Source organism: Arvicola amphibius, chromosome 6, assembly GCF_903992535.2.
Source record: "Arvicola amphibius chromosome 6, mArvAmp1.2, whole genome shotgun sequence".
Classification (NCBI taxonomy): Eukaryota; Metazoa; Chordata; class Mammalia; order Rodentia; family Cricetidae; genus Arvicola; species Arvicola amphibius.
The window spans coordinates 123,127,824-123,154,166 of record NC_052052.2 but is presented as its reverse complement, the minus strand read 5'-3'; the positions used below and the strand labels follow the sequence as shown (position 1 = coordinate 123,154,166).

The 26,343-nt window shown below is 39.0% G+C and overlaps 2 protein-coding genes across 2 annotated transcripts; both read left to right on the top strand.

Annotated features, from left to right (window-relative positions):
* The first annotated feature begins 1,927 nt into the window (after positions 1-1,927).
* Positions 1,928-2,869, top strand: LOC119817351 (olfactory receptor 11). Its single transcript, XM_038334547.1, has one exon. It carries the CDS (start codon positions 1,928-1,930, stop codon positions 2,867-2,869), a length of 942 nt encoding a protein of 313 aa, XP_038190475.1.
* A 21,290-nt stretch (positions 2,870-24,159) lies between these two features.
* On the top strand, positions 24,160-25,086 carry LOC119817352 (putative olfactory receptor 2W6). Its single transcript, XM_038334548.1, has one exon. The coding sequence runs from the start codon at positions 24,160-24,162 to the stop codon at positions 25,084-25,086; it is 927 nt and encodes a 308-aa protein (XP_038190476.1).
* The last annotated feature ends 1,257 nt before the right edge of the window (positions 25,087-26,343 follow it).

The following is a 26,343-nucleotide window of genomic DNA, read 5'->3' as shown; positions in this document are numbered from 1 at the left end:
TCTGGGTGTGTTTCAGTTGTTAACAAGTCTCTCCATTTCCACACACTGATAATACTAACAATGCAAGATGCTTAAACTTTCTTAGTAAGAAAGGATACTTTAGTTTTATTCAAACAATTTCCTTTTTATAATGAATTTAATCAAATCACAGAGTGTTTGCAAAAATGGCAAAACTTGGCTCTGAAGTGAGAAAAGTTCAATATAATACTTAGAGGCACTGCAATCTCCTCTCTGCATTGCCTCAGCCCATTCTTTTGATGTCTCCCTGTCTTTCCCAGCAACAACCTGTCCCAGCATAGTACTCTAACTACTGTGGATCATGGGGAAGATAGTCCCTGTGCTGTCAAATGTCTCTACACAGTCATTTCAGAATGACAGGAGGACGCTCATTGCTTTTGTAATGAACTGACTTAGTATGTATGAGAAAGTGTTGTCTTCTTATCTACCAGAACTTATTGCAGAGTCTGTTTGGCACTGAATTCTAGCAAATAAATGCCATACTGAGGAGTGGTCTGGAAAGGCCACTGACCCAGTAGTTATGTCCATGTAATGAATCACTTTCTGACTAATATTTGAGGCTATGCACCTCTTTGATATTATATTTAGGGAGAACCTATAGCTTTTCATCTAAACAAGAACATGTCTAAGGATTGGTGGGTTTTATTACTGATACAACAGGACAGCAGAATGCCCTTAGCAGTCCTTGGAGGGACTATGGAATAGCATCACTTTAGTTATAGGAGCTTCCTGGCACTTTAAAGCCCTGAGACACTCAGAAAACCCCAAAGTTGTGGTGTCTCTCCTTGCCCATCCATGTGTTCTGTTCAGAATTTCTTCCAGTGGCAATATTTTCCTTCTTTTTCTTCTTCTTTCCTTCCTCTGTCCCTTGACTGTCTATTTTCTGTTTAGTTCATTGCCCCATTTTTAAACTGAGTCATTTATCTTCTTGTTGTTTAGGTTTTTTTCTGTTTAGTTCTTTGCATATTTAGATACCATCCCCCCTGTTAGATGTTCACCTACCTGGTTAAGAAAAAGCTTCTCAGTCTGTAAACTACCCCTTCACTGGAATGACGGTGTCTTTTGCTGTACAGAGATCTTTCGTTTCATGAGGTCACATTTATTATGTGTTCATCTTAATGTCTTCTATGAATCAGGATTCTGTTCAGAAAGTCCTGTCCCATTCCAATGAGTTTAATCATATTCTCTTTCTCCTCTATCGGAATATCAGGTCTTATGTTGAAGTCATGGTACATCTGGACTTGATTTTTGTGCAGTATGAGAGATCAAGATCAATTTTCATTCTACATATAGCTACCAAGTTTACTTAAAGACGCTACATTTCCTTCAATGTTTATTACTGGTTTCTTTGTCAAGAAACTATTTTACTGGAGTGTGGACCCTCAATTCTATTGGTCAGCATGTCTGCCTTCATGACAGGGTCATGTTTTTACTAAAACTCTCTAATATAACTCATGTTCTTCAGCAGTTTTGACATTTACAGTTAAGAATGTGATGGAGATTATGTCTAAATCTTCCTGCTAATAGCTATGTAGGAAGTACTATAAACAAAAAAATAAACAAAATGTCAAAGAATCAATGAACAAACCTTATACAACTTGTCTAAGTCGGGAATTTGGTTTTTAAAATATAGCTTTCAGTTTAGATGTGTGGGTGTGGATAGAGAAACTTTGGAACTACCTAGGTAACTGATTCAACTGTGTTTTTGTTTATTACATGCAATACCAGTTATTTAAATGTCTTCAAACTTGTAGTAAAGTAAGAATATGTAATTGAAACAGTTAATAAACATGTGGTTATAAAGAACTATAAGAGCTAATAAATACATGTAAAATATAGAATAGTTAATATGTATAATTGACTTCCTGAATTTTTATGTTTCAGGAAACCATAAGTTAAAACATTAATCATGATTTGGGCAAACGAGAGCATCATAGAAGAGTTTGTTCTCTTAGGTTTCTCAGATCAACCATGGCTGGAGTTTCCACTCTTTGTGGTCTTCTTGACTTCTTACATAGTAACAACCATTGGAAATTTCAACATCATTCTGGTGTCCCGTTTGGACCCTAAACTCCACACTCCCATGTACTTCTTTTTAACTAATCTATCAGTCATAGATCTTTGTTATATCACATGCACAGTTCCACAAATGCTGGTAAATTTACACAGCATTAGGAAAGTTATCAGTTACGGTGGCTGTGTGGTCCAGCTTTTCATGTTTCTGGCCTTGGGGGCCACCGAGTGCGTTCTGCTGCCAGTCATGTCCTTCGACAGGTTTGTAGCCATCTGCCGGCCTCTCCACTACTCGGTCATCATGCACCAGAGGCTCGGCCTCCAGTTGGCAGCTGTATCCTGGATCATTGGCTTTGGAAACGCAGTGTGGCTGTCCATCCTGACTTTCCAGCTGCCGCGATGTGGCCACTATGTCATAGACCACTTTCTCTGTGAAGTGCCTGCACTGCTCAAGTTGTCCTGTGTTGATACAGCTGCAAATGAGGCCGAACTCTTCTTTGTCAGTGTGATCTTCCATTTGGTACCTCTGACGCTCATCCTCATCTCCTATGCTTTTATCGCCCAAGCAATCCTGAAAATCCAGTCTGCTGAGGGACGACAGAAAGCATTTGGGACCTGTGGCTCCCATCTAATAGTGGTCTCACTTTTTTATGGCACTGCTGTTTCCATGTACCTACTGCCACCTTCATCCCACTCCAAGGACCCAAAGAAGATGGTTTCCCTCTTCTATGGAATTATTGCCCCCATGCTGAACCCCTTAATCTACACGCTTAGGAACAAAGAGGTAAAGGAAGCCTTTAAAAGGCTAGTCAAGAGAGTCTTCTTAACCAAAAATTAAATGATATCAGAAGATAAGCTAAGGGGCACCCGGGCTGCTCTCCTCTTCCTGTTGGGCTGATGGAGAAGTGCAGTCCTCTAACTGCACTGTGGCATAGTTTTCTCCAGAGGCTTGAACCCTGAACGTTCCCTAGTGTTGATAAATGTGTTTAGATTGTTATTGAGAACTCTGAATTCAGCCTTATCTCTGAGCCTAAATCTTTAAATCATCTCATAAACACCACGTTGCAACCCTTTTACTCCATGGAAGATGTGTTGAAACAACTTTGTCTCACTATTCATCAGGGGAAGGCACCCCCGGCAGCTTGCATAGTTCCTCCAAGCCCGATATGGAAAAGGAGTCGTGATAGTGGGCTTCCTCCTGATTGTAATTGGATTTCTCAGAGCTTTTTTCTGTTAGAATGATGTGGGTTATGGGTTTGTCATCTGTACCCTTGATCGCATTGTACATGTTCCCTCCATTCCTATTCTCTCTAGGTTTTCTATTATGAAAGCATGCTGCATTTTGCCAAAAGCAGCATTTTTTGCTTCTATTGTGATAATCATTAAAATTTTGTCTGCATGTCTACCGACATGATTTGTTATATGTGTTGACTTACATCTGTTGAACCATCCTTGTAGAATAAAGTCAACTTGACCATGGTGAGTGGTCTTTTTCATATATGCCTGCAGTTCAGTTGCAAGTATTTTATAAATTATTTTTGCAACTATGTTAATTAGAGATATTGGCCTGTAGGGTTTTGTGGAGAGAGAGGGTCTTACCTTGTCTTAGTCTTAAAGTAATACTGGCTTTATCAAGGGAGCTTAAAGTTCTCCATGTACTTCTATTTTTAATAATTTAAGAAGTCTTGGTTCTTTGAAAGTCCCCTGGAGCTCTGCTGTGAATCATTCTGGGCCTGAGCTTTCTTTAACCAGAAGGCCTTTTATCTCTGTCTCAATCTCCCTGTTTTTGTGAATCTGTTTAAATTGTTGATCTCTTTTCGGTTTAACTTTGTGGTTTGGGTGAATCTAGAAATGTTTCCATTTCTCTTAGATTTTCTAATTTAATGCAATACTAGTTTTTAAAGTATAACTTTATACTATCCTGAATTTCCTTGGTGTCTCTTGTAATGTGTCCCTTTTTATATCTGACTCTTTTGATTTAGATCATCTCTTTCTTTCAGGTAATTAGTCCCTTGTCAAACATTTTTAATAGTTATTTTCTCTCAACATATGACTTTTTATGTTCTTTTTAAATGTCTTTATTAAAATATAATCAACACACAATAAAATGTGTTCCTTTACTCGACCATTTCGATAGTTTTTAGTGTACTCACAGAAGAGAATCAATATCATCACAGTCGAATTTTAAGATACTTTCATCATCCCAAGAGAAACCAAGTTCACACAAACAGACATTTCCTGTTTCACTTCCCAATCCCAAACAATTTACTAAAGAAGACACCACCTATGAATCAGATGGTGATTCTGATCTCATCACAACTTTGAATTTCTTAACCTCTAGGACTGACTGTGAGAGATAAGCTTCTGTCATTCATAAACTATCCAGTGCACAGTATTTAGTTTTATCAGATTGACTTAGCTAAATATTTGTAAAGGCTCCATGAATGCTTGAAAAAATATTTGCTGTGGGATAATGCTCTTGTACCTCGTAAAGATTTGTCATGTGTATTGGTTTAATAAAATGTTGATTGGCCAGTAGCCAGGCAGGAAGTATAGGCAGGGTGACCAGACTAGGAGAATTGTGGAAATAGGAAAGGTTCAGTCTGCAGTCGCTACCCAGATGCAGAGGAAGCAAGATAAAAATGCTGCACTGAGAAAAGGTACCAAGCTATGTGGCTAAACATAGATAAGAATTATGGGTTAATTCAAGTTGTAAGAGTTAGTTAATAATAAACCTGACCTAATAAGTCAACCGGTTTATAATTAGCATAAGCCTCTGTGTGTTTTGTTAGGACTGGGCGGGACAGAAACCTTTGTCAACAAATATGGGCTCTGACATTGTGTGGAGAGTTCTATAAATGCCAGATAATTTCTTTTGATTGCTTGTATTGATTATTCCATATTAATGGATTACAAGATTCAATATTGCTAAGGCTTGGCTTCCCAATTTGACTGCAGTGCAATTCCAATCAAATTTCAGTAAGAGAATGCACTGATATAAACTAATACTAAGTATTAACTGGAAAATAAAAATATATATAATATTAAAAATACGATAAAAGCAAACAGTTGAGACTCATCTTACTACATTTGAAAACTTACTATAATATTTCAGTAGTCAAGTCTGCCCAGTATTTGCACAGTATATGTGCAAAATAATAAACCACACATATCAAAGGACCAGAATAAAGAGTCAGGAGTACATTCATACATGCACAGTCATCCATACTAGAGTAATTGATCAGTTATATGCAAGAATATTAAACTAGATATAGGCTATCTTTTCAAAATTGATTATAGATCTAACTTAAAAAAGTAAAAATTCCAAGTAAAAACATCTTTAAAATCTATTCCATCCTGGCTTTTGCTATTAATTCTTAGATACATCACCTAAGTCACAATGTATGAAAGAAGACTGGTAGCTATAACCCAAATTAAAAATTAAACTTTGCCAAAAAATAGGGATTAGGAAAAAATATTGTAAAATCCATATCTCATAAAAACTTTATATCCAAACTATGCAAAAGCCTTCTAAGTCAATAATATGAAAATACATTCCAACTTTAAAATGAACTGCATTAATCTGTTTTTATCAAATTATCTGTTGTAATACTATTGCAAATGTTATATAAACAGATTTAGACTGTATTTAGTTTTTTTATTGTATACAGCTAATATGATATTTACCATTGTAACTATTTTAAAACACATCAGTGTTATTGTGTGTTCAAAGCGTCATGTAACTATTACCAATATCTTTTTCTAAAACTTCTCATTTCATCATTGAATAGGTATGTGGTATTGTTCTTCGTCATTTTGATTTGCAATAAAAAAATGACACCATCTTTTTATGTTTTGTTGTTATGTCACCAAATTAGAAATACGATGACACTTTGAACACGCAGTAACACTGATAAAGAACAGAGTGGTAGTTTCTGCAGAATGCACGTAATTCAGAATCTAACTCTGTATGCATACAGACATTCAGTGCTATAGAAATGAACACAAACTAGATGCACTTGTTCAACTAACAATAACTAATTTATAGGTTGATTCTCTTCCATACAGAAAAAACAATTTATGATAAGGTAAGTTCAGAATTAGATTTATGGTTTTTTTTTTATAATAGATTCTTCTCTCATACAATACATAGCAACCACAGCTTCCCCTCCCTCCACTCCTCCCAGTTCCCACACCTCTCCTCTGCCCCAGATCCACTACCTCCCCCATTTCCCTTCAGAAAAGAGCAGGCCTCCAAGAAACAACAACCAAACACAACTAAACAAGCTATAGTAAAACAAGGTAAAAGCCCTCATACCAAGACTGGACAAGGCAAGCCAACTGGACTAAAAGTGTCGGAAGAGCAGGTAAAAGAATCAGAGACATACCCACACCCACTGTGAGGAGTTCCACAAATAACACCAAGCTAACAGTAATAGCACATGCAGAAGATCAGAAGAGCTGATGTGGATAGGTGCAGGCCCCTTACTATTTGCTTCAGTCTCTGTGAGTCCTTTCTGTCCTGCTTAGTTGATTCAGGGGGCCATGTTCTCCTGGTGTAGTTCATCCCCTCTGACTCCTACAGCCTTCTTTTCCTCTCTTCCATAGGATTCCCTGCGCTCTGAGAGAAAGAACCCAATGGAGACCTGCAATTTAGATTCTATCTTGGTTTATAGTATCTGGCTGTGGGTCTCTGGACCAGCTCCCATCTGCAATGGGAAGGACTTCTCTGATAATGACTAGACAAGGCACTGATCGAGGAGTATAATAGAATATCATTGGGAATCATTTCAATATATTCTCTTTTTTTTCCTTTTATTCTTTTTTTTTTTTTTTTTTGCCAGCTGTGGTTGGTTCTACCCTAGGTCTCTAAAGTATCGAGTCTCCAGTTCCAGGCCACTGAGCAGAATTAGGTTTCTTAAAACTCATATACAATTATCATAGTTTAAAATTATTATTTAATTATTAATCAAATCAGTTATTTTTGCTCCAGTGTTCTATATTTACCCTATCCTCTTAAAGATTAATGTTTCTGGGGTTTGGGGAATAGGAACAAAGAGTCTGTGTTGTCACTGTTTGCAGGAGACTCAAAATATCATTACACTAACTTTATTGAGATGCGGAGTTAGGGAGCAGGGTAATAAATGCAGTTCTTGGGTGCTGTCGGAAAGCCTTTAAGTTACCTGCCCACTTGGGCGTGGCCCCTTACACTATAAATGCTGGTGTAAAGCACATGTTCCCTCTCTCTTCCAGCTGCTGGATTCGGTTCCTCTTTCCCGTTTGTGTAGAGGACTATGATCTGTAAGTCTACCCCTAAATAAGTAACCCTTTGTTATACTCATACTCATTTCTGAGCTAGTGTGGGATTTCTTTTTAGCGTCCGTTTTCATTGGGCCAGTGAGATGCTCTTGCTACCAAGCTTCGTGATCTGATTGGCATCTGCAAGATCCACAAAGAGGAGGCATAGTGATACTTGGTAATCTAACCAATCAAGCTTGCCTGAAGATCCGAGTGTAGAGCCAAGTTACTAGCTAGCCACAGAAGCTGGCTGTGGCACGCACCTTTAATCCCAGCACTCAGGACACAAAGGCGGACAGATCTCTGTGAGTTCAAGACCACCCTGGGCTACACGAAATTGATCTAGTCTAAAAGATAAACAAAGCTAGGTGGCAGTGGTTCACACCTTTAATCTCAGCACTAGGGAGGTGGAGACAGGAAGGGATATGACTGGGAAGAGAGAGGAATATAAGGCGGTAGGAGACAGGAGCTTAGACTCAGACTGAGGATTTAGTCTGAAGATGCAGTTTTAGGATTCAGTGTGAGAATGTAGTTTGAGGATTGAGTCTGAGGATCCATAGAGACAGAATTGCCCCTTTGGTCTGAGTATTAGTAAAGGTAAGAACCAGTGGCTGACTCTATTGGCTGACTGCTCGGCTTTTCAGATCTTCAACATTAACCCCTATATCTGACTCTGGGTGTTTATTATTAAGAACAATTAGAAGAATCCGTGCTATAGGGAAGGACATAGTCAGCTTCCATAAGTTGTCCTCTGATTTCCCACAGAAGTAAATAGATACGTCTTGACTGAAGCCTGTCCCATTATTGCTCCAATGGGGCCAGAAACCTACCTGGGAATCATGTTTGTTCAGGTCTTAAGTATATAATTGGAGTTCAAGTAGTTGATATGTGGGCTAACACTACCATTAGATCTTTGGTCTGTGGGATAAGGACTACCTCAGCGGGAACTCTAAGATATACCTTTGAATTTGCTGTCCTGACAATCCCCCACCATCATAGATGTTAAGTCAAAGTAATATTGCTTCTTAGGGGATAGTAGTAGAATTTTTCAGTTCTGTCATCAAAGGCATATAGTATACAGAAATTATCACTATCATCTCCATTTAAATTCTCCAATCTGACTTCTTCAGAAATTGAATAGATTCTACAGAACGAATATAGATTACTTCAATGTTGACCAATTAGCAAGCCCAAACACAACTTCTGGGCTAACTTAACAAGATTTTAGAAGTATGCTATGCTTATATACAAAATAATATGTATACACACACAAATATATATACATATATGCGTGTATATATATATATATTACTGGTTAAGAATTTGTTACTTAGAAGTATTGACTGTATTCACCCTTTCCCCCAATTCCTCTCAGATTCAACCGCAGCCAACTTTTTGTCTTTTTATATCCACCCACCAAGCCACAATTGTGCTGTATATTTATTAATGAATGTTTAATTTCCAGTGGAAGGAGCATGCTCAACTTAGCAGTGGCAGCACTTATTTTTTCAAGAATTTTACTTTTTAATTTTCAAAAATTTTTACACAATATATTTTTATTTTTTTGGTTTTTCGAGACAGGGTTTCTCTGCAGCTTTTAGAGCCTGTCCTGGAGCTAGCTCTTGTAGACCAGGCTGGGCTCGAACTCACAGAGATCCACCTGCCTCTGCCTCCCGAGTGCTGGGATTAAAGGCGTGCCGCCACCACCGCCCGGCTCTACACAATATATTTTTATTATGTTTCCCCTTCCACAACTCCTCCCAGATCCTCCCCATCTCCTTAACCAACTAACTTGATGCTCCATCTCTTTTTCTAAAAAAAAAAAAAAAAATGAAAATTAAAACAGACAAAACAAACTTAAATGAGACAAAAAATCAAAACAAAAAACATTAACAAAATGTACTCCATTTTGTATTTGGTCAACTCCTTCAGGGAATGGGGTCTGCCCTAGAATGTGGATGATACAATCAGTGGCACTCTACAGGAGAAAACAGATTTTCCCCATACCAGTAGGGATCCGTTATAAATTCTTCTTGGATAGGGATGGGACTGCCGCTATCTCGGTGGAGACCTCCAATTGCCCCGCACCGCGCACCCCCCCTCCCGTGTCTGCGTTCTGTGCGCTGGCACCCAGTCAGTTCACGAGATTCGGAAAAGGGGCTGGCAGTTAAAATACACAAACACACACAGAGACAGAGAGACAGCGACACGGGTCATCCTTGAATTCCCCAAGAATGCCCCCTTTACTGTGTTCAGGGGCAGATTATATAGAGATAGCCACGCCCCAGCCAAACCCACCAGAAACCACTCTCCTGCCATCAGGAACTCCTGAAGGTCTCGTGCTTAGAGCAGCTGTAGGCACTCAGATCAGGGGATTACAAGAAATTCAGGATCTGGGGTCTCGCTGCTCCCAACATGGGACTTTGTGTCTACTTCTCCTTCTCAGTTCGGGAAAGGACGTTGTCTGGTTTGAGCCTTACAAGTTCGCTATATGCCCGCACAGTCTTTGTTCATCTGTGTATGGGTACTGACGCCTCAGAAAGATATCCACCACATCTGGCTCTTAAAATCTTTCTGCCTCCTCTTCTGCAAAGATCACTGAGCTTTGAAGGGAGAAATTTGATAAAAAGCATCCCATTTAGGGTTGAGTTCTTCAAAGTCTCTCACATTCTGAACTTTGTCCTGCGGTGGGTCTCTGTGTTTATTCTGTCTACGGCAGAAAGAAGCTTCTAATGAGGGTTGAGCAATTTAGTGCCGTACAGGTTTAGCAATAAGACATTAGGGATCATTTTATTGCTATGTTCTTTTAGCAGAATAATAGTAGTAGGTTTTTCCCTAAGGCCTGTGGCCTGTCTGGTATCAGGTTCCTGGACCCTTTAATAGTGTCATGTATGGATCCATCTTGTGGAGTAGATTTGACATCCAAAGGAAAAACAAAGGTTGCTTGGTTACTCCCACAACATTCGGGCCACTATTGCACCACCATATCCTAAGGCAGGTTTCTGCTGTAGTTTATATGATTTGTAGCTGGATGGTATTGATGATTACTTTTCTCCTCTAGTAGTGTGCAATGTAACATGCAATATACCTTCTAACACAATGAGTGCTAGTCAGTACGAGTGAAGCTTCTAATTGGGCACCAGCTTGGTTTTTCCATGTTTGATGACTTAAGTAAGTTGTGTCTTCAGCAATAAGGCTTTAACCATCAGGTTATAGACAGTAACCAATAGCCTTGGTAATAGTCTATGATGTTTAGGGGTAATCTATCAGATGCACTTTGGCCAATGACTCCACAAGATGCAACCCATTTCTGGCACTGCGTGTTTTACTTGTTGTCATAAGGTGTCTAGTTGGGGTATTGTGTGCTCCATTAAATAGTGACTCTTCTAATTTCCTTTTGTATATGTATATATTCTATAAAGCTTCTACAGTAATAGGTATCCATATGTTATTTTAAAAGGCCTTTGATATTAGCTGTCCCTCTCTAGATTTCCTCCCTAGCCATTTAATCTCCATTTGATCCTCCTATTCTACTTTCCCCTTTATCTCTTTATAATGCTACACTCTATTCCCCCTTCTTTGGAAGATCTCCTCCTCCACAAAGATCTGTGGTTATTCAGATTGAAACACAAATATCTAAAGCTTAAAACCTGATATTCACATGTGTATATCTCTTATAAGAGGAAACATAGTTTGTTATTTAGATCTTGGTTACCTCACTCGGGATGATTACTTTCAGCTCCATCCATTTACCTGCAAATTTCATTTTTCTCAACAGCTGAATAATATTCACTTGTATATCTTCATTATCCTTTTGTCAATTGCTGGGCCTCCAGGCTATTTCTAATCTCTGGCTATTTAGCACAATAAAAACAAGAATAAGAAAATATCTCTATAGTTAAACTGTAGAGTCCTTTGCTTATTTGCCCAAGAGTGGTATATCTGGATCTTGTGGTAGATCTACTTTCAGCTTTTAGAAAACCGCCATACAAATTTCCACAGAACTACATGGGTTTTGAACTTTCAGCAGCAATAACCAGGGTTTCCCCTCTCCACATCCTCAGTAGCATGAGCTGCCATTTGTTTTGTGTGTTTTGGACATTCTGACTGGGATAAAGTGAAATCTCAAAGTAGTTTTAATTTGAACATATTTAAAGTGCTTCTCAGTCATTTGTGTTTTACCTTTTGAAAACTCTATTATGTATCCCATTTTTGAACTGTGATATTTGTTTTCTTGATGTTCAGTATTTTTATGTATTTGTAGATATTGTCTATTAGATGTATAATTAAAGGTTTTTTTTCGAGTTCTATAAGCTGCCACTCTGCTGTTTGGCACCTTCTTAGCTTCATGAGGACCCATTTATTAATTTTCTTTCTTACTCTCCCTTTACCTAATTTTCATTCAGTAGTGAGTTGTTCAGCTTCCATGAGTTTGTACACTTTCTGCTATTTCTGTTGTTGATATTCAGCTTTCATCCATGGTGGCCAGATAAGATGCAGGGTGTTATTTCAATTTTTAATCACTGCTTAAGCTTGTTTGTGCCCTAATATATGGCTAATTTTGGAGAACGTTCTATGGGCTGCTGAGAAGAAAGTGTATTTTATTGTGTTAGAATGGAATGTTCTATAGATGTCTGTTAGGTCCATTTGATTTATGATGTTATTTAACTCCAGATTTTTTTCTGTTTAGCTTTTGTCTGAATGACCTGTCTATTAGCAAAACTGAGGTATTGAAAACTCCCACCCTCAGCGTATGAGAGTCAATGTGATTTAAACTGTAGTAGGGTTTCTTTCATGAACCTGAGTGCCCTTGTGTTTGGTGCATAAATGTTAAGAATTACAATGTCCTTTTGGTATATTTTCCTTTAATGAGTATGCAGTGTCCTTTTCCATCTCTTCTGATAAATTGTGGTTTGAAGACTCTTTTATCAGATATTAAAATAGATACACTTCCTTGCTTCCTGTTTCCGTTTTCCTTAGAACACCGTTTTTTTCATCCTTTTACCCTGAGGTGATGTCTGTCTGATGTAAGTCTTTCTCATCAAACTGTCTTTGGAATACCAGTCCCCAAACAATGACACAGACTTATTGTTAATTGTGAAAACTTGGCCTTTAGCTTAGGTTTATTTTCAACTAGCTATTTAATTTAACCTGCTTCTATTAATTTATGTTCTGTAGTGTGGCTTTTTACGTCTCCTCCATTCTGTATGTCTGATGCCCTCCATGTCTTGCTGGTTTCTCCTGCATACTTAGATTCTAACCCTGAGTTCCTCTCTCTCCAAGAAGCCATGCCTAACTTCTCCTGCCTACCTATTGGCCATTCAGCTTTTTATCAAAGCCAGCAGAATAAAACAGGAACACATTTTCACACAGAGTGAACAACTATCTGACAACATCTATCTTTGGTGGTAAGGTGTGTTTCTTGGATAATGTTTTCTAATTCAACCTGTTAGTCTATGTCTTTTGTTGGGGAACTGAGCCTGTTAATACTGAGAGTTGCTAATGAGAATTGTTTATTATTTTCCATTATTTTCTTGTGGTGACAGTGTAGGTTTTCCCCTCTCTTGATAAATTGTTCTAGGACTATTTCTCCCTGTGTCTTCTTGGGTGTAGTTAACCTTCTCTTCAGACTGACATATTCCTTCTAGTCCCTTCTGTGGAGCTGCATTGGTGAACAAAATTGCTTAAATTTAGTTTATTATAAAATGTTTTTCTTTCTCCATTAGTTGTGGTTGGTAGTTCTCCTGGCCCTAGCAGTGTGGGCTGCCATTTGTGGTCTCATAGAGCTTAAACAATATCCTTTTTTGGCCTTCAGTCTCCATTGAAAAGTCAGGTGTTCTTCAAATGAGCTTGACTTTATATGCGACTTGGCCATTTTCCTAAGTAGCTTTCAATATACTTTCTTTGTTCTGAACATTTATTATTCTGAATATGTATTGTGAGTAATTTCCTTTCTGGTGGTCCTATCATTGCCAAAAACAATGAGGGAGGAAGGGGCTTATTTCAGCTTGCAGTTGTAGGCTAGCATGAAGGACAGGTACTGAAGACAGGTACTGAAGACAGGAACCTGGAAAAAGAAATTGAAGCAGAAGCTATGGAGGAATGCTTCTTACTGGTTTGCTCCACATGCCTTGCTCAGACTGTTTTCTTGTATAAGAACCAATGACTGATAGGCATCACAGCCCTCAGTGATCTGGACTCACTCATACCAATAATTAATCAGGAATATGCCTCACAAGCTTATCTATAGGCCAGTCTGAGACAGGCATTCTCCCAGTTGGGGTTACCTCTTCCCAAATGACTCCAAACTGTCAACTTGACAAAAAATCTAGGCAAGCCAAGCATGGCATGATGGATATATACTTATAGTCTCAGTTGAAGCAAAAAGGCTGTGTGAATTTAAAGCCGGTTTGGAACACCATTCCCTGTCTCAAAAGACAAACAAACAAATATGAATAAAAAATGAAGTGTCTATAAACATGGGAGTAGACATCAAATACTATGATGTTGTATCTTAGTTCTTACCAGCACCATCCACTGTGCATGGGACCCCAATCAATGAAGCAAATAAGCTGACATCAACTAGTCTTTGTTATTGGCTCCCTGGAGTTGGAACAATGAGTGGACAAATGAAAAGGCGCAGTGATATACCACAGACTCGTCAGCCAAGCCTCATTCAACCTCTGGCTTTGAATGCCAACAACCAGTCGATAAGACCCTGGTATGGAATTATTCTCCAAGAACTCCTTGAAATATGGTAATGAATCTGCTACCTCTGACGTTTCCCATCCTGAAAGTGCTAGTAAGGTATCCTTTAAAGTTATAGAATCTTCAGGTATGTGTCTTTCTTGTCAAAAACAACAACAACAACAAAAACTTTCTTTGGCAATGGGATCATGTGCAAAGCTTTGGTTGGGCAACACAGAATCCCATGTGGCCTTGTGCCTAACCATGCAACCCATTTCAAAGGAAATCAGGTAAGAGAGGGGACACAAATCCAAGGGTTCCACTGGTCATGATAGATGCTGTTTAATACAGTAGCAACTGGTCACAGAATGTTTGAATAGCCTTCTCGAGGCTCAGCAGCAACCATCTAGAGGCAGCATTTCAAACAAAGAATCCGCTCCTCAGGGTATAGACTATTCACTGTAAACAAAAGAAGACTTTTAATCATTTTGCACTATGATTGATTGTAGCCCCTAAAGGTTTGTGTGGTAGAAGCTTGGTCCCCACTGGTGATGTAAAAGCAGTGCAAATCTAAAATCTGGATGCTTGTACAAGGTAATTAGATCACAGGCGTGAAGTACTTCCCCAGGAAGTTCCCACAGTAACAAGTTATTGTAAACAGAGCAACCCTGGACTCCAAATTCTTCTTGCCTTCTAACTCACCACGTGATCATCTGGCTCCTCTTCTTGTCATTGTGCCTCCTTCAGCTTTGTGACACAAAGGACTGAAACCTCATCACAATCCAAACAGATGGAGCTGCGAAACTGAAACTCTCTGCTAAAGAAAATACTCTATAATGTGCCTAGCCTCAAATATTGTATTATAGCAACAGGAAGAACAGACTAATATATCACCCACATGGGGATGGGCAGGAGTACTCTACAGAACTTGCAATGACAAAGCAGTTGATTTCCAGCTGGTTGGAAGTTCCTAGAATGAAGAAACTGTCAGAAGTCTAAAGAAAGCAAATATGTTTTATTAGTATGAGGATGAGGATGATGATGATGATGATGATGATGTTGGGAATACATTTGTTCTTTCCTGATTGATCCTGATGTGGAAGAAGAAAGTGGTGATTTTTTTAACCAAATATTTACTTCTTCAATTGGATTACTACCAAGGCTGTAGTTTGGCTTCTCGGGATGGTCAAGATTGTTTCACATAAAATTTTATCATTGTGAGTTTTTATTCAGTCTCTCATAATTAAATTAGAAATCCCTCTACTGTGCTGTGTCTCTAATAGGAATGGTACATGGGTAGGTCTAGGAACCGAGAAATAGAAACTGAAGTTGCCCCATTTGCTCTCAAACGTTCACGGGGGGATGTTTGCAACTTTGGACCTTAAAGGCTTTGATGTTTGAAAATGATGCTCTCAATGTTGATGAGAAACAAAAAGGTGTCTTGATAATCTAAGACTGTTGTCAGGCTCTGGAGACTTCTTGTGGTGGAAATCAGCAGATGAGAAGAGGAGTCACTGTGTGTGACAGATGTTCTCTGATATAGCACATATGACCTATATTTCTTGGCTTTCATGTAATATTCCTGTGTAATATTCATTTGAATATAAGGTCAACTTGCTGACTTGTTCCTAATACATAGAATAGAGCAGAAGTGGTGTAAATCCCTTTAGAGATGTTGTCTAAGCAGACTGACTTTCTTCTTGAATGTTCTCTCGTAAGTCCACTATGGAGGAAGCCAGGTACTCTGTCATGGAGGAACTATGGAAATACGCTATAATGAATGTGCTTGGAGTAAGTCTTCTGGGGCCTGCCAATGGACAATTAGTGGGATTGGTAACTCAGTTAATGTTAAAACCAAAATACCTTGATTGCAGCCTTGTTAGAGACTCTGAGTCAATAGAGCACCGCTCTCAGGGACCAGGGACCCATCCAAAAGAAGCTATGAAGCACTGTGTACAGTTTGTTTTAAGCTGCTAAGGTTTTGGGTGATCTGTTACACAGTAGCAGGTACAGTGTTACCCGGATTAACAGGAAAAAAAAATGGATATCTAATGGATGACCTCTTGAAGCCAAAATGCCAAAACTGTCCCCAGCGTGAGCATACTAGCACTGTCATCTCCTCAACACGCATCTGATAAAGATTCATGAGGCTTGATTGTGTATGTGTGGACCACTGTATTACTTCACCTTCCCATACTCAGATCCTCAGGCCTCAGATCATCCACTTCCTTTTTATTATTATTTTAAATATTTTTATTTATTTTATATACCAACCACAGTGGTTGGGCATCCACTTTTTTAACCCATAAATATCCACAAACTATTCAAGGGGGCTGTCTGAGACTTTCTGTCTTGTCTCCTCACTTGGCTGTAGCATGAGCAAATCCGGGTCTTAGGAATTTGTCAATTCCTCACTTAGTGATTGAATACTATGTGCATCAATGTAAACAGACCAGGCTTAGTAACACAGGTGTCATCTATGGGTCGGGATCCTTTCACATTGTTGGCATTAAGTACTTAATTGCAAAACACTTTCTTCTTTAATATTTATATTTCTTGAATTTTTATTAATTCCCACCTCTGTCTCTCATCTGTTATTACAAGTAATGTACCAGTTTGTCTCTTGACTGCTTCCCTCGCTCCCCTTGAATTTGAACCCTTAGTTGCTGAAGATATATTCTATATAATAAAATGAAAGACACACATTTACATGGAGCATTAATGTTCCATGCCCACAGAAAAACATATAACCAAGGTTTATGCAGTTATCAAACACAATAGCATAAATAACTCAATGTTTATCTTTTTGTCTATTGGGAACATGCTAGTTTTTGACACAATGTTGTAACAACCTAGTTCTTACTTTTCTGGACTGTGATATCTTTAAGGATAGATAAATAACACATGTGGACCAAATATTTTCACTGAAAATGTGGTTGATAAAAAATTATTGCATTCACAGGGCATTATTGCAATACAAATTTTTAAAGGGAATTACTTCTGAAGGGAAATATAAACAAAGTAAAGTCACCACGAGAATAACTCTCCTAGGCACTTACAGTACGTCCCTGACCGATGAAATCCCTGCTGCATGGGAAAGAATGCTTATTCCAGTTACAATGAGAAAGTTTGAGGTTTAGCGGTGTAACAAATCTAAGTATGTCTCCAGGGCTGCTGAGCAGCAGAGAGGCAACTGTAAAGGGAAGAATGTGACAGGAGCAATCTCACTGAGCTCTCGGAATAATTGCCTGCTTCTTCTAAGATAACCCTGGAGTAAGATAACCCTGGAGACAACTTCACTTTGTGAATTATTATGAAACTTGTGAAACTTTTAATAGCTGCACGCATTATGAAAGACTGCTAACAAGTTTCACTCTCACAAGAGGCGGCTCCCTGTGGACTTGGGGGAACACGTCTGTCATTATCTCTGCTAACAACTATAACAAGATCCCCAAGGTCCCGTTCTTTGCAACTTCTGTAAAGAACTTCAGAAGTTGGAAATCACCCTCTCTCACCATGCTTATTTTCATTTTAAATATTACCCCCTGACTTCAGCAGCAAGAATCCCCAAAGGTTTCCCAGATGTTTAGAGGAAAACACATGAGTTATTGAAAGTAGAAAATAACGCACTGGTATATCTAATCTTCTTCCAGATTTATTCACCCCATTGCTTTGATAAACGGCAAAAGAATCTTAAGCCTCTTCATTAACAAGCAAGTGGCTTGTATGAAAATAATTGGTAGAATTGTGATTATGGAATGCACTTGAACCTACAAATTAAAGTGTTATATAGACCTAATGGAAGTTGTGGTTTTGTTTTGTTTTGGAAAAGAACCCAACAAGTATCAGCGCTCCAGTTTTTGTTTTTGTTTGTTTTTTGTTTAACTTCAGCTTTTTCTCTACCTAACAGACAATATGTGAAAATACCAGCACTATTTAATTCCTACCGAATTCCTAGGTGCTCTGAGATGATTGGGCTATCCCTTTCATTATGGGATCTGTTCATGTGAGTCAGAAATCTGAATCTGTATAAGCCTATTTCCTCAACAAATGTAGAATCATGGGATCTATCAAGCATGAACTAGTTTGTTGGCTTTAGGAACAAGATGCAAAGATATGTACAATCAGAGTCAAATCTGCATAGTAGACATAATTATAGTGGCTTATTATTTGTGTTTTAATAAATAAAGCATGCCTGAAGATCAGAGGGAAAATCAGTCACACTGCCACACCTTTAATCCCAGGACTCAGGAGACAGAGGCAGACGGATCTCTGTGAGTTCAAGGCTATCCTGGGCTACACAAGATCAATCCAGAAAGAGATCCCGGGTGGTGGTGACTCACACTTTTCATCCCAGTGTTTGGGAGTCACACACCTTTAATCCCAGCACTAGGAAGGTGGAGACCGGAGTGATATGGCTGGGCAGAGAGAGGAAAATAAAGGGGAAAAGACAGGAACTGACTGGAGTGTGGAGTCTGAGGAGTTGTGGAGACAGGATCTCATACTTTTGATCTGAAGATTTGGTAAAGGTAAAAGATCTCTCTAGTGGTTGGCTGCTTTGCTTTTTTGATCTTCAAGCAAGCTTTGTTCATTAAAACACAAATAATATACCACTATGCCAAATTACTTGTACTGACTTTCAAACTCTTATTTATCTTTTAAATATTGAAGCAACATCATGTAATGCTTATATATTATGTGTTTATGTGGAGATATATTAGCATTTTAAATGGAAAGATATTAGGTAGAAATTGGAAATCCATTTTTTGGGAATGCCAAGATGGCTCAGAGAGTAAAGGTGTTTGCCATCAAGCCTGATGATTTAAGTTCAAGTCCTGGGACCATTGAAGATGAGAAGTGACTCCTTCATGTTGTCTCTGACCTACACACACACACACACACACACATATTTAATTTTCACAATCCACTTTTTTCAAACTCCAGTTAACTTTCATATTTATATAAACCAAGGTAGTTTCTCTTTGGTCTTGGTTTTGTGCTATGGACCACAGAACTCTGCAGTGAGAACTTGGCAAGCACTTTAGAGGTCAGCCCCTCAGAGACGCACATCCCATGGAGATAGATCTCCTTTAGCAAGGCTATAAGAAGCACAGCCTTCTGAACATGTTAGCTGCCCTCACTGCAGATTTATTGGGTGAAGAGTTCCCTCACATTACACCTAGAGGATTTTTCCCATAGCACGACAGTGTGTTAATTGTTTACTAAACGCATATATCTGTGGATGGTCAGAATATGACTTTCATTCAGCTATATAGTTTTGATACACAGGACATGTACTGTGACATGCTTCATAACTGGATCTGTTTGTTCCACAAGGTCTGTAGACATTTAAAAGCCTGCTTGTTCTTTGGCTCAGACTAACTGCACACAATTCACTCATTTTTACCTCAGAGCATGATCAAACTAGACTAAAAGCCTTTTGTAAATAGATCATAGGTTTGAAACCTTACAGCTATGCACAAGGTCAGAGTCACAGATGTCCATCCAAGGTTACTGAGAAAAGCATGCCAATTCCCCACTTTCCAGTCTACTACAATGGATCTCTGTCTCAAAGTTATCATTGGGCATTGTGCCTCCCTTGTCTGGTCATGGGTTTGCTCCTTTGGCCTTAGGACCTTATGTTGCCATGGAAATATCCCTGCCCTTATCACTTAGCCTGGGATGTGCTTCTGACCAATGAGAGCTATTCTTGAAACTCCTTTTGCTTCAAGCTTTGGGGGAAGGGAGATTTTTGATAGACTAGACTAAGGAAGAAGAAGTTATAAGGAGTTAGAAGCAGGACAGGATGATTAGAGTAGAAACAGAAGAATGGGGAACAGTGAACAGAAGAATAATAAAGAGAACAAGAATAGAAAGAACGTGTTGTGATTCTTTTTCTATAACCCTTAGATTTTTGTTCCTTTGCTTATTGTGGTGTCTTTTTTGAACCCTGAGAGAAGGCTTAAAAGCCTTTGATAGTTTTGTTTTGTTTTGAGATGGGGTTTAATGTAGCCTAGGGTGACCATTTGTAGCCATGAACGAATTTGAACTTTGGTTTCTCCTGTCTGCACCTCTGAAGTCCTGGAGTTACTACCATGCTGACCACAGCCATTTTATATAGTGCTGGGATCAAACCAAGGCAACCACTCTACCAATTGAGCTGTAGCTCAGTTTCCATGTTAGAAACAGGATTGCAACCTATGTATATATGAAATTATAAAACATTTTTCAACTTTCACAGGTTTTGTGTGTACTATGGAATATTTTAAGTTATTACTAATATTAATATAGTATGATTTACTATAATCTAGTGTATATTTAAGATGAGAATATTTGGTTCAATATGCATATACCACATTACTTACTTGCAGCAATACATTTACTTAATTATAATTTGATTAACAGGCATCTCATCCACTTCCTCTTATATAGCTAAGTCATGTGTGTGAGTGTGTGTGTCTTTTAAATCTTACTCACTATGTTGATTTGTATCTAATTATGCATAAAGTTGAAAATTTTACAAGTTTCATTTCAGGAAATCATATCTCATTATTCTTCACACATTTTATTTTCCAGATAAATGTGATTTTTTTGTTTTGTTTGATTTTGTTGAAACAGGGTCTCATGTACCACAAGCTGATGTGTGACTGAGAATGACTTTGAACTCTTGATTCTCCTGCCTCGACATTCCAGAAGCTGGAATTACAGGTAGGGGTCATCATGTCTGGCTACTGTCATCTTTATCAATCTAGTACATGAGCCCCTGTCTCAGAAAAGGAGGAGAGAGAGAGAAATGAAGGGAGGGAAGGAGAGAGGGAGGGAGGGAGAAGAAGAAGAAGCAGAAGCAGAAGCAGCAGGAGGAGGAGGAGGAGGAAGAGGAGGAGAAGGAGGAGGAGGAGGAGGAGGAGGAGGAGGAGGAGGAGGAGGAGGAGGAGGAGGAGGAGGAGGAGGAAAGAAAATTAGAAAAGTTATTTGATTATTAAAAATATTTGCTGTCTGTTCCACATATTTGTTGTATTAATTTTCACTGTTTTCAGAAATGATTAGGATTTATCAAAAAAAATTTAAGTCATTGCAATTTGCTCATTGGTCAACATACTTGATTTTTACATATTTATAATGAAATGAAACTATTTTAAACTTGATCTCACACACACACACACACACACACACACACACACACACACACATATATATATATATATATATGAAATGAGTTTTCTGGGCCTGTCTTGAGTTTCAAATAACCTCAGATTAAAGAAAACCAGCAAACACAAATACTGAGCATCCGTGAGTGTGCCTATTTATTCATCAGCTATGCACAAAGTTCAAGGACTCACTCTAGCCTTTAATTATTATGCTGATTGAGACGGTTATTATTTTGAATTTCTGAAAGGGGAAAATTCTTATCTCATCCAATGAGTAATTAATATTTTCCCTTAAAAGGGGAAATTAGTTTTTTGTTTAAATATAGATTTAAGAGCTGGAGCGACGGCTCAGAAGTTTAAGAACGCTTGTTCTTCCAGAGTTCCAGAGTTCAGTTCCCAGCACCTGCATCCAGCAGCTTACAAACACCAATAGCTCCAGTTCCAGAGGCTCCAACAGGACCTTCTTCTGGCCTCCAGGGCTGCCTGCATGCATGCGCATTCGTGCACACACACACACACACACACACACACACACACACAAAATCTTTAAATGTAAATTAAAGAATTTCAGCTAATCAAATTATTTGTACTCATTTTCTATGTGTTGTGTTTGGGTCACTTTATCAATCCAGACTGAAATAAAACCTGGAAGACGAGTGACAATGACTTGTCTACTTGGAACATCTTTTGAAAATCTATTTCCATATAAAATTGGAAAATTTTTAGACTAGCTTAGACTAGTAAAATTAATATTTTACTAATACTACTAATAATACTATTAAAATATTTAGACTGTTAAAATAGTCTACTCTTGAATTATCAATTAAAATCATATTTAAATAGAGATAAATGTGAATGTAAAATTCTTTCCTCAGAAAGTTGTGTCATCTCAATCCTTCAGTGCAAGGCTTTGGAGGTATGCCAGAGCCCTGACTACTAATGATGGTTTTGCCCCACCAGTCAACAAGAATGTTTTATTATAGAACTAGTCAAATCTTGGGGATATGAGCACCTCTTGCTCCAAATGGAAACTAAAAAAATTCACCTGGGTTATGACTCCTGCCAGATGTGATTTCATCATCTCCCCACAGGAACTTATTCTTCTATTTTCATGTGCAGTGCCAATTAATTACCCAAAGGAGGGAACAGTCCCCATGGTATTGTCAAGAAACTGGGTTACACCAACTTGTAGACATCATCTTTGATGCTGAAAGATCAGTCCTGTTTTCTTGGGCTATAAGAGTATTCGCATTTACCTTGCTTACTTTCTGAGGTCTTTAGGAAGTCCTCACTGTAGGGCTTTGGTTGACAGCTCCTAAAGCCCATGGAAGGCTGGATACTTGGCCTAAATGGCAGCTAGACAGAGGTTAGATCCTACTGTAGTTGCCTATTTAATCTGTAATTCAACTTGCCTGGGTGGTTGCTTCATTGTATCTTTTCTCTGAAGCAGTTTTACCATTATGCCTATCATTTTAGTCAAATGGTCTTTATACATCTTCAGAAAGAAACTATAATGCACAGAAAATGAGTTGGAGATTTGAGTTTCAGTCTTTGTAACTACTACTATATAATCCTATCTTTTTCTACATATATCAAATTCACAACCATCACAAAATCCCAGATAACAAAATAATAAGAAGAGAAACATTAATACGTGTTATGGCTGAATTGCTGGGGAAAGTTGGAAACAGGTGAGCCTACAGGACTAAAGGATGGGGACACTGTTCTTGCTTTTTAGTTTGGTATATTTATTTGTGGAAAAATTAATTTACTATAGGACCATCGATTTTAGAAGTTTTTCAAATAACGCAATTTTTGGAGATATGCATTATTTGAAAACCAACATATCTGCTAAAACCCCTTAAGTTCTGCTGCTATTTTGTTCCTGGTTTACTAATTGAGCACACTATGGTGAGGAGCACTTCTCACACAACAGTCTGCACATGCTATAGTGCCCACCTAGGAATCCTAATTGTGACACTCTTCCTGGTTACCCGAAGGCCGACAGACTGAGGGTGGGAGCCATGTTTCCTTTGGAGCCAGAAGACGTCTGCACTCTTGCCTAGCTCTGCCATGCATCATCTTGGCGTCTTTAATCCAATTTTGACTGTGTTATTTATGAATCGAGCTCTCTATGTTTTTTCTTAGATAAACTATGATCAATGTGTTTTAAAATTACTCTTTTCTAATTGCTTTCTTGCTTTCTTTTTGAGACAGGATTTCACTGTGTAACTCTGACTGTCCTGGAACTTGCTCTGTAGACCAGGCTCGCCTCAGACTCAGAGATCTGCTCGCCTCTGCCTCCCAAGTGCTGCAATTAAAGAAGTGCACCACCACCACTCCAGCTCTGATTGCTTTTTATTTCTTACACTCCCCTTCATTTTCCCTCCATTCATCTCTCTTGCTGTTCACCTCACTTCTACAATTGTTTTGATAAATCTAAAAAGTGAATAGAAGACACAGCCAAGTAGGGGTTTCATTTCTGGACAGACTATGCTCCCCAACCTTAGCAACTTAGCTTGCAAGATGCATTTACTCTTGGTAGAGATATCATTTGGCAGACCTGAGACATTTAGCAGATGTAATTACGCCTTACATAACGAAATATGGTAGCTGGATGTTGTGGTTCTTGCCTGTGATCTTAGTACTTGCAAAGTGAAGGCAGGAAGGTCAGGAGTTCTATGTCAAGTGGCTACATAGGAAGTATGAGGCCAGCGTGGGCTACACGAGACCCTGTCTCCAAAACTCAAAAATTAACTAATTCACATTAAAAGGTGATTATGTCAAAATTTCCCAACATGAAATAATTTGTGTCAATGACAAACAGTAGTTACTTCTGTGTGGAGAGTTGTCTCCTAAGCAGGACAATGTTAGATTCAGTCACGAAGTGCGCCTCCCTGGATCCTGTTGCTGCGTGCTTTTAGGAAATAAAGATTAACTCTTCCTCATTTGGCTCCTACCAGCTGCACAGATCTGATGATGTGAGAGAAAGGCAATGGAGAAGTCGAATGACAGCTCCGAGTATGGGTTCATCCTGGTGGGCTTCTCGGATCGCCCTCGCCTGGAGATGGTGCTCTTCATAGTAAATTTCACTCTGTACTCGGTGGCTGTGCTGGGAAATGCAACCATAATCCTTGTGTGTATACTGGACCCCAGGCTTCACACCCCTATGTACTTCTTTCTGGCAAATCTTTCCTTTCTGGATCTCTGCTTTAGTACCAGCTGCATCCCACAGATGCTAGTAAACCTCTGGGGCCCAGACAAGACCATCAGCTATGCTGGCTGCGTGGTCCAACTTTTCTCCTTCCTGTCTGTTGGGGGAATAGAGTGCATCCTGCTGGCTGTCATGGCGTTCGACCGCTATGCTGCCGTTTGCAAACCTTTGCATTACATGGTCATTATGCACCCACAGCTGTGTGTGAGACTGGTGGCTCTGGCCTGGGGGAGCGGACTCATCAACGCTATCGTCATGTCACCGCTAACAATGACCCTGTCCCGATGCGGCCGCCGCAGAGTCAATCATTTCCTTTGTGAAATGCCGGCTCTGATCAAAATGGCCTGTGTGGATGCTCGCGCGGTGGAAATGCTGGCTTTCACCTTCGCCATCCTTATCGTGCTGCTGCCCCTCACGCTGATTCTGGTCTCCTACGGCTACATAGCTGCCGCTGTGCTGAGGATCAAGTCGGCTGCCGGAAGATGGAAAGCTTTCAACACCTGTAGCTCCCACATCACCGTGGTGTCCCTGTTCTATGGAAGCATCATCTATATGTACATGCAGCCCGGAAATAGCTCTTCCCAGGACCAAGGGAAATTTCTCACTCTCTTCTATAACTTGGTGACTCCCATGCTGAATCCGCTCATCTATACTTTAAGGAATAAGGAAGTGAAGGGGGCACTGAAGAAGGTTTGTGGGAGGCAATGATGGGCAGAAGCAAACAATGAGTTACAAAGTCCCCAGTGTTTTTTTTTTCAAATGCATGTTGTTTGCTTATAATACATTCAGCTAATGTATTGGACACTCAGACGTACTCTTTTGGTTTTGCTTTGGTTGAGACAGTTTTGTGTAAGCCAGCCTTCCTTCACACTAAATGAATAGCCAAAGATGACCTTGAACTTCTGATCCTCCTTCGCCTCCATCTCCACAGCGCTGGGGTTACAGGTGCATGCCAGCATGCCATGCTGACTAAATACACTGAACTCTATCCCAAGCCAGTGTGCATCAGCCACAGTCACCACGATGTAGATAAAGCTCAGCTTCTTAGAGTAAGCTGCTAAGTTATTATTTTGAACTTGCTATTAATTCACAAAAGATTAAATGCCATGAAAGTGAATGACCGATATAAAACAAGCACATCTTTAAATTTTATTCAAGTTAATAGATGAAAGGAGAGAGGCAATATTTGGTTTCAAAAGGTCAAAAACTCAATAAATTTGTAACGAATGAAGTGATGGCCAAATAAATGTGCAAATGGGGGTAAAATTGGCTTCTAATTCTAAAACAAAAAAGACAATTAGTTGTCCTCAAAAGGAAAGGATGTGCTCATTTTCTTGTTGGGGACTGGCTTTGTGAATTCCAAGAGGGGAAGGAACCAATGGCAACCTTGAAGATGATTACTACCTGGGAAAGAGAACACCGACAAGCAGCTCAGGATGCAACTCAGAGGCAGAGCACTTACCCTGTATGCACAAGGGCCAAGGTTTGAGCCACTGCAATTCTTTTAATACCCTGGGTAGAGAAGAGGGAAAAACAAAAGAGGGAACTGGAATAAATGTTTGTGTTGATGAACTGGAATGGAGTATTTGGCAGACAATGGGGACAGCAAGCTGGAGGAAGGGGTGGCAGGAAGAAGAGGGCAGGGGCATTTAGAGTAAAGGACAGTGGTGAGTGTCACAGCAAGATCTATTTCTTTACATGCTAACTACAAAATTAGTTGTAAAATGTCTTCATGACTTTGGGTAAATAAAGGCTTTTTAAAACCAGCCATAAAAGTTACACAATACATAGACAAAATGATAAAAGTAAGATGCATTAAAATTTAAAATGTTCACAGTAAGAGATAGTGCTGAGAACTTTAATCCTAAGAAACAACTTTTGTGAGGTTTTACCTTACTACATATACACCTGATTTTTAAAAATTATTTAAAATATTTTATGCAATATATTTGATCATGTTCTTTC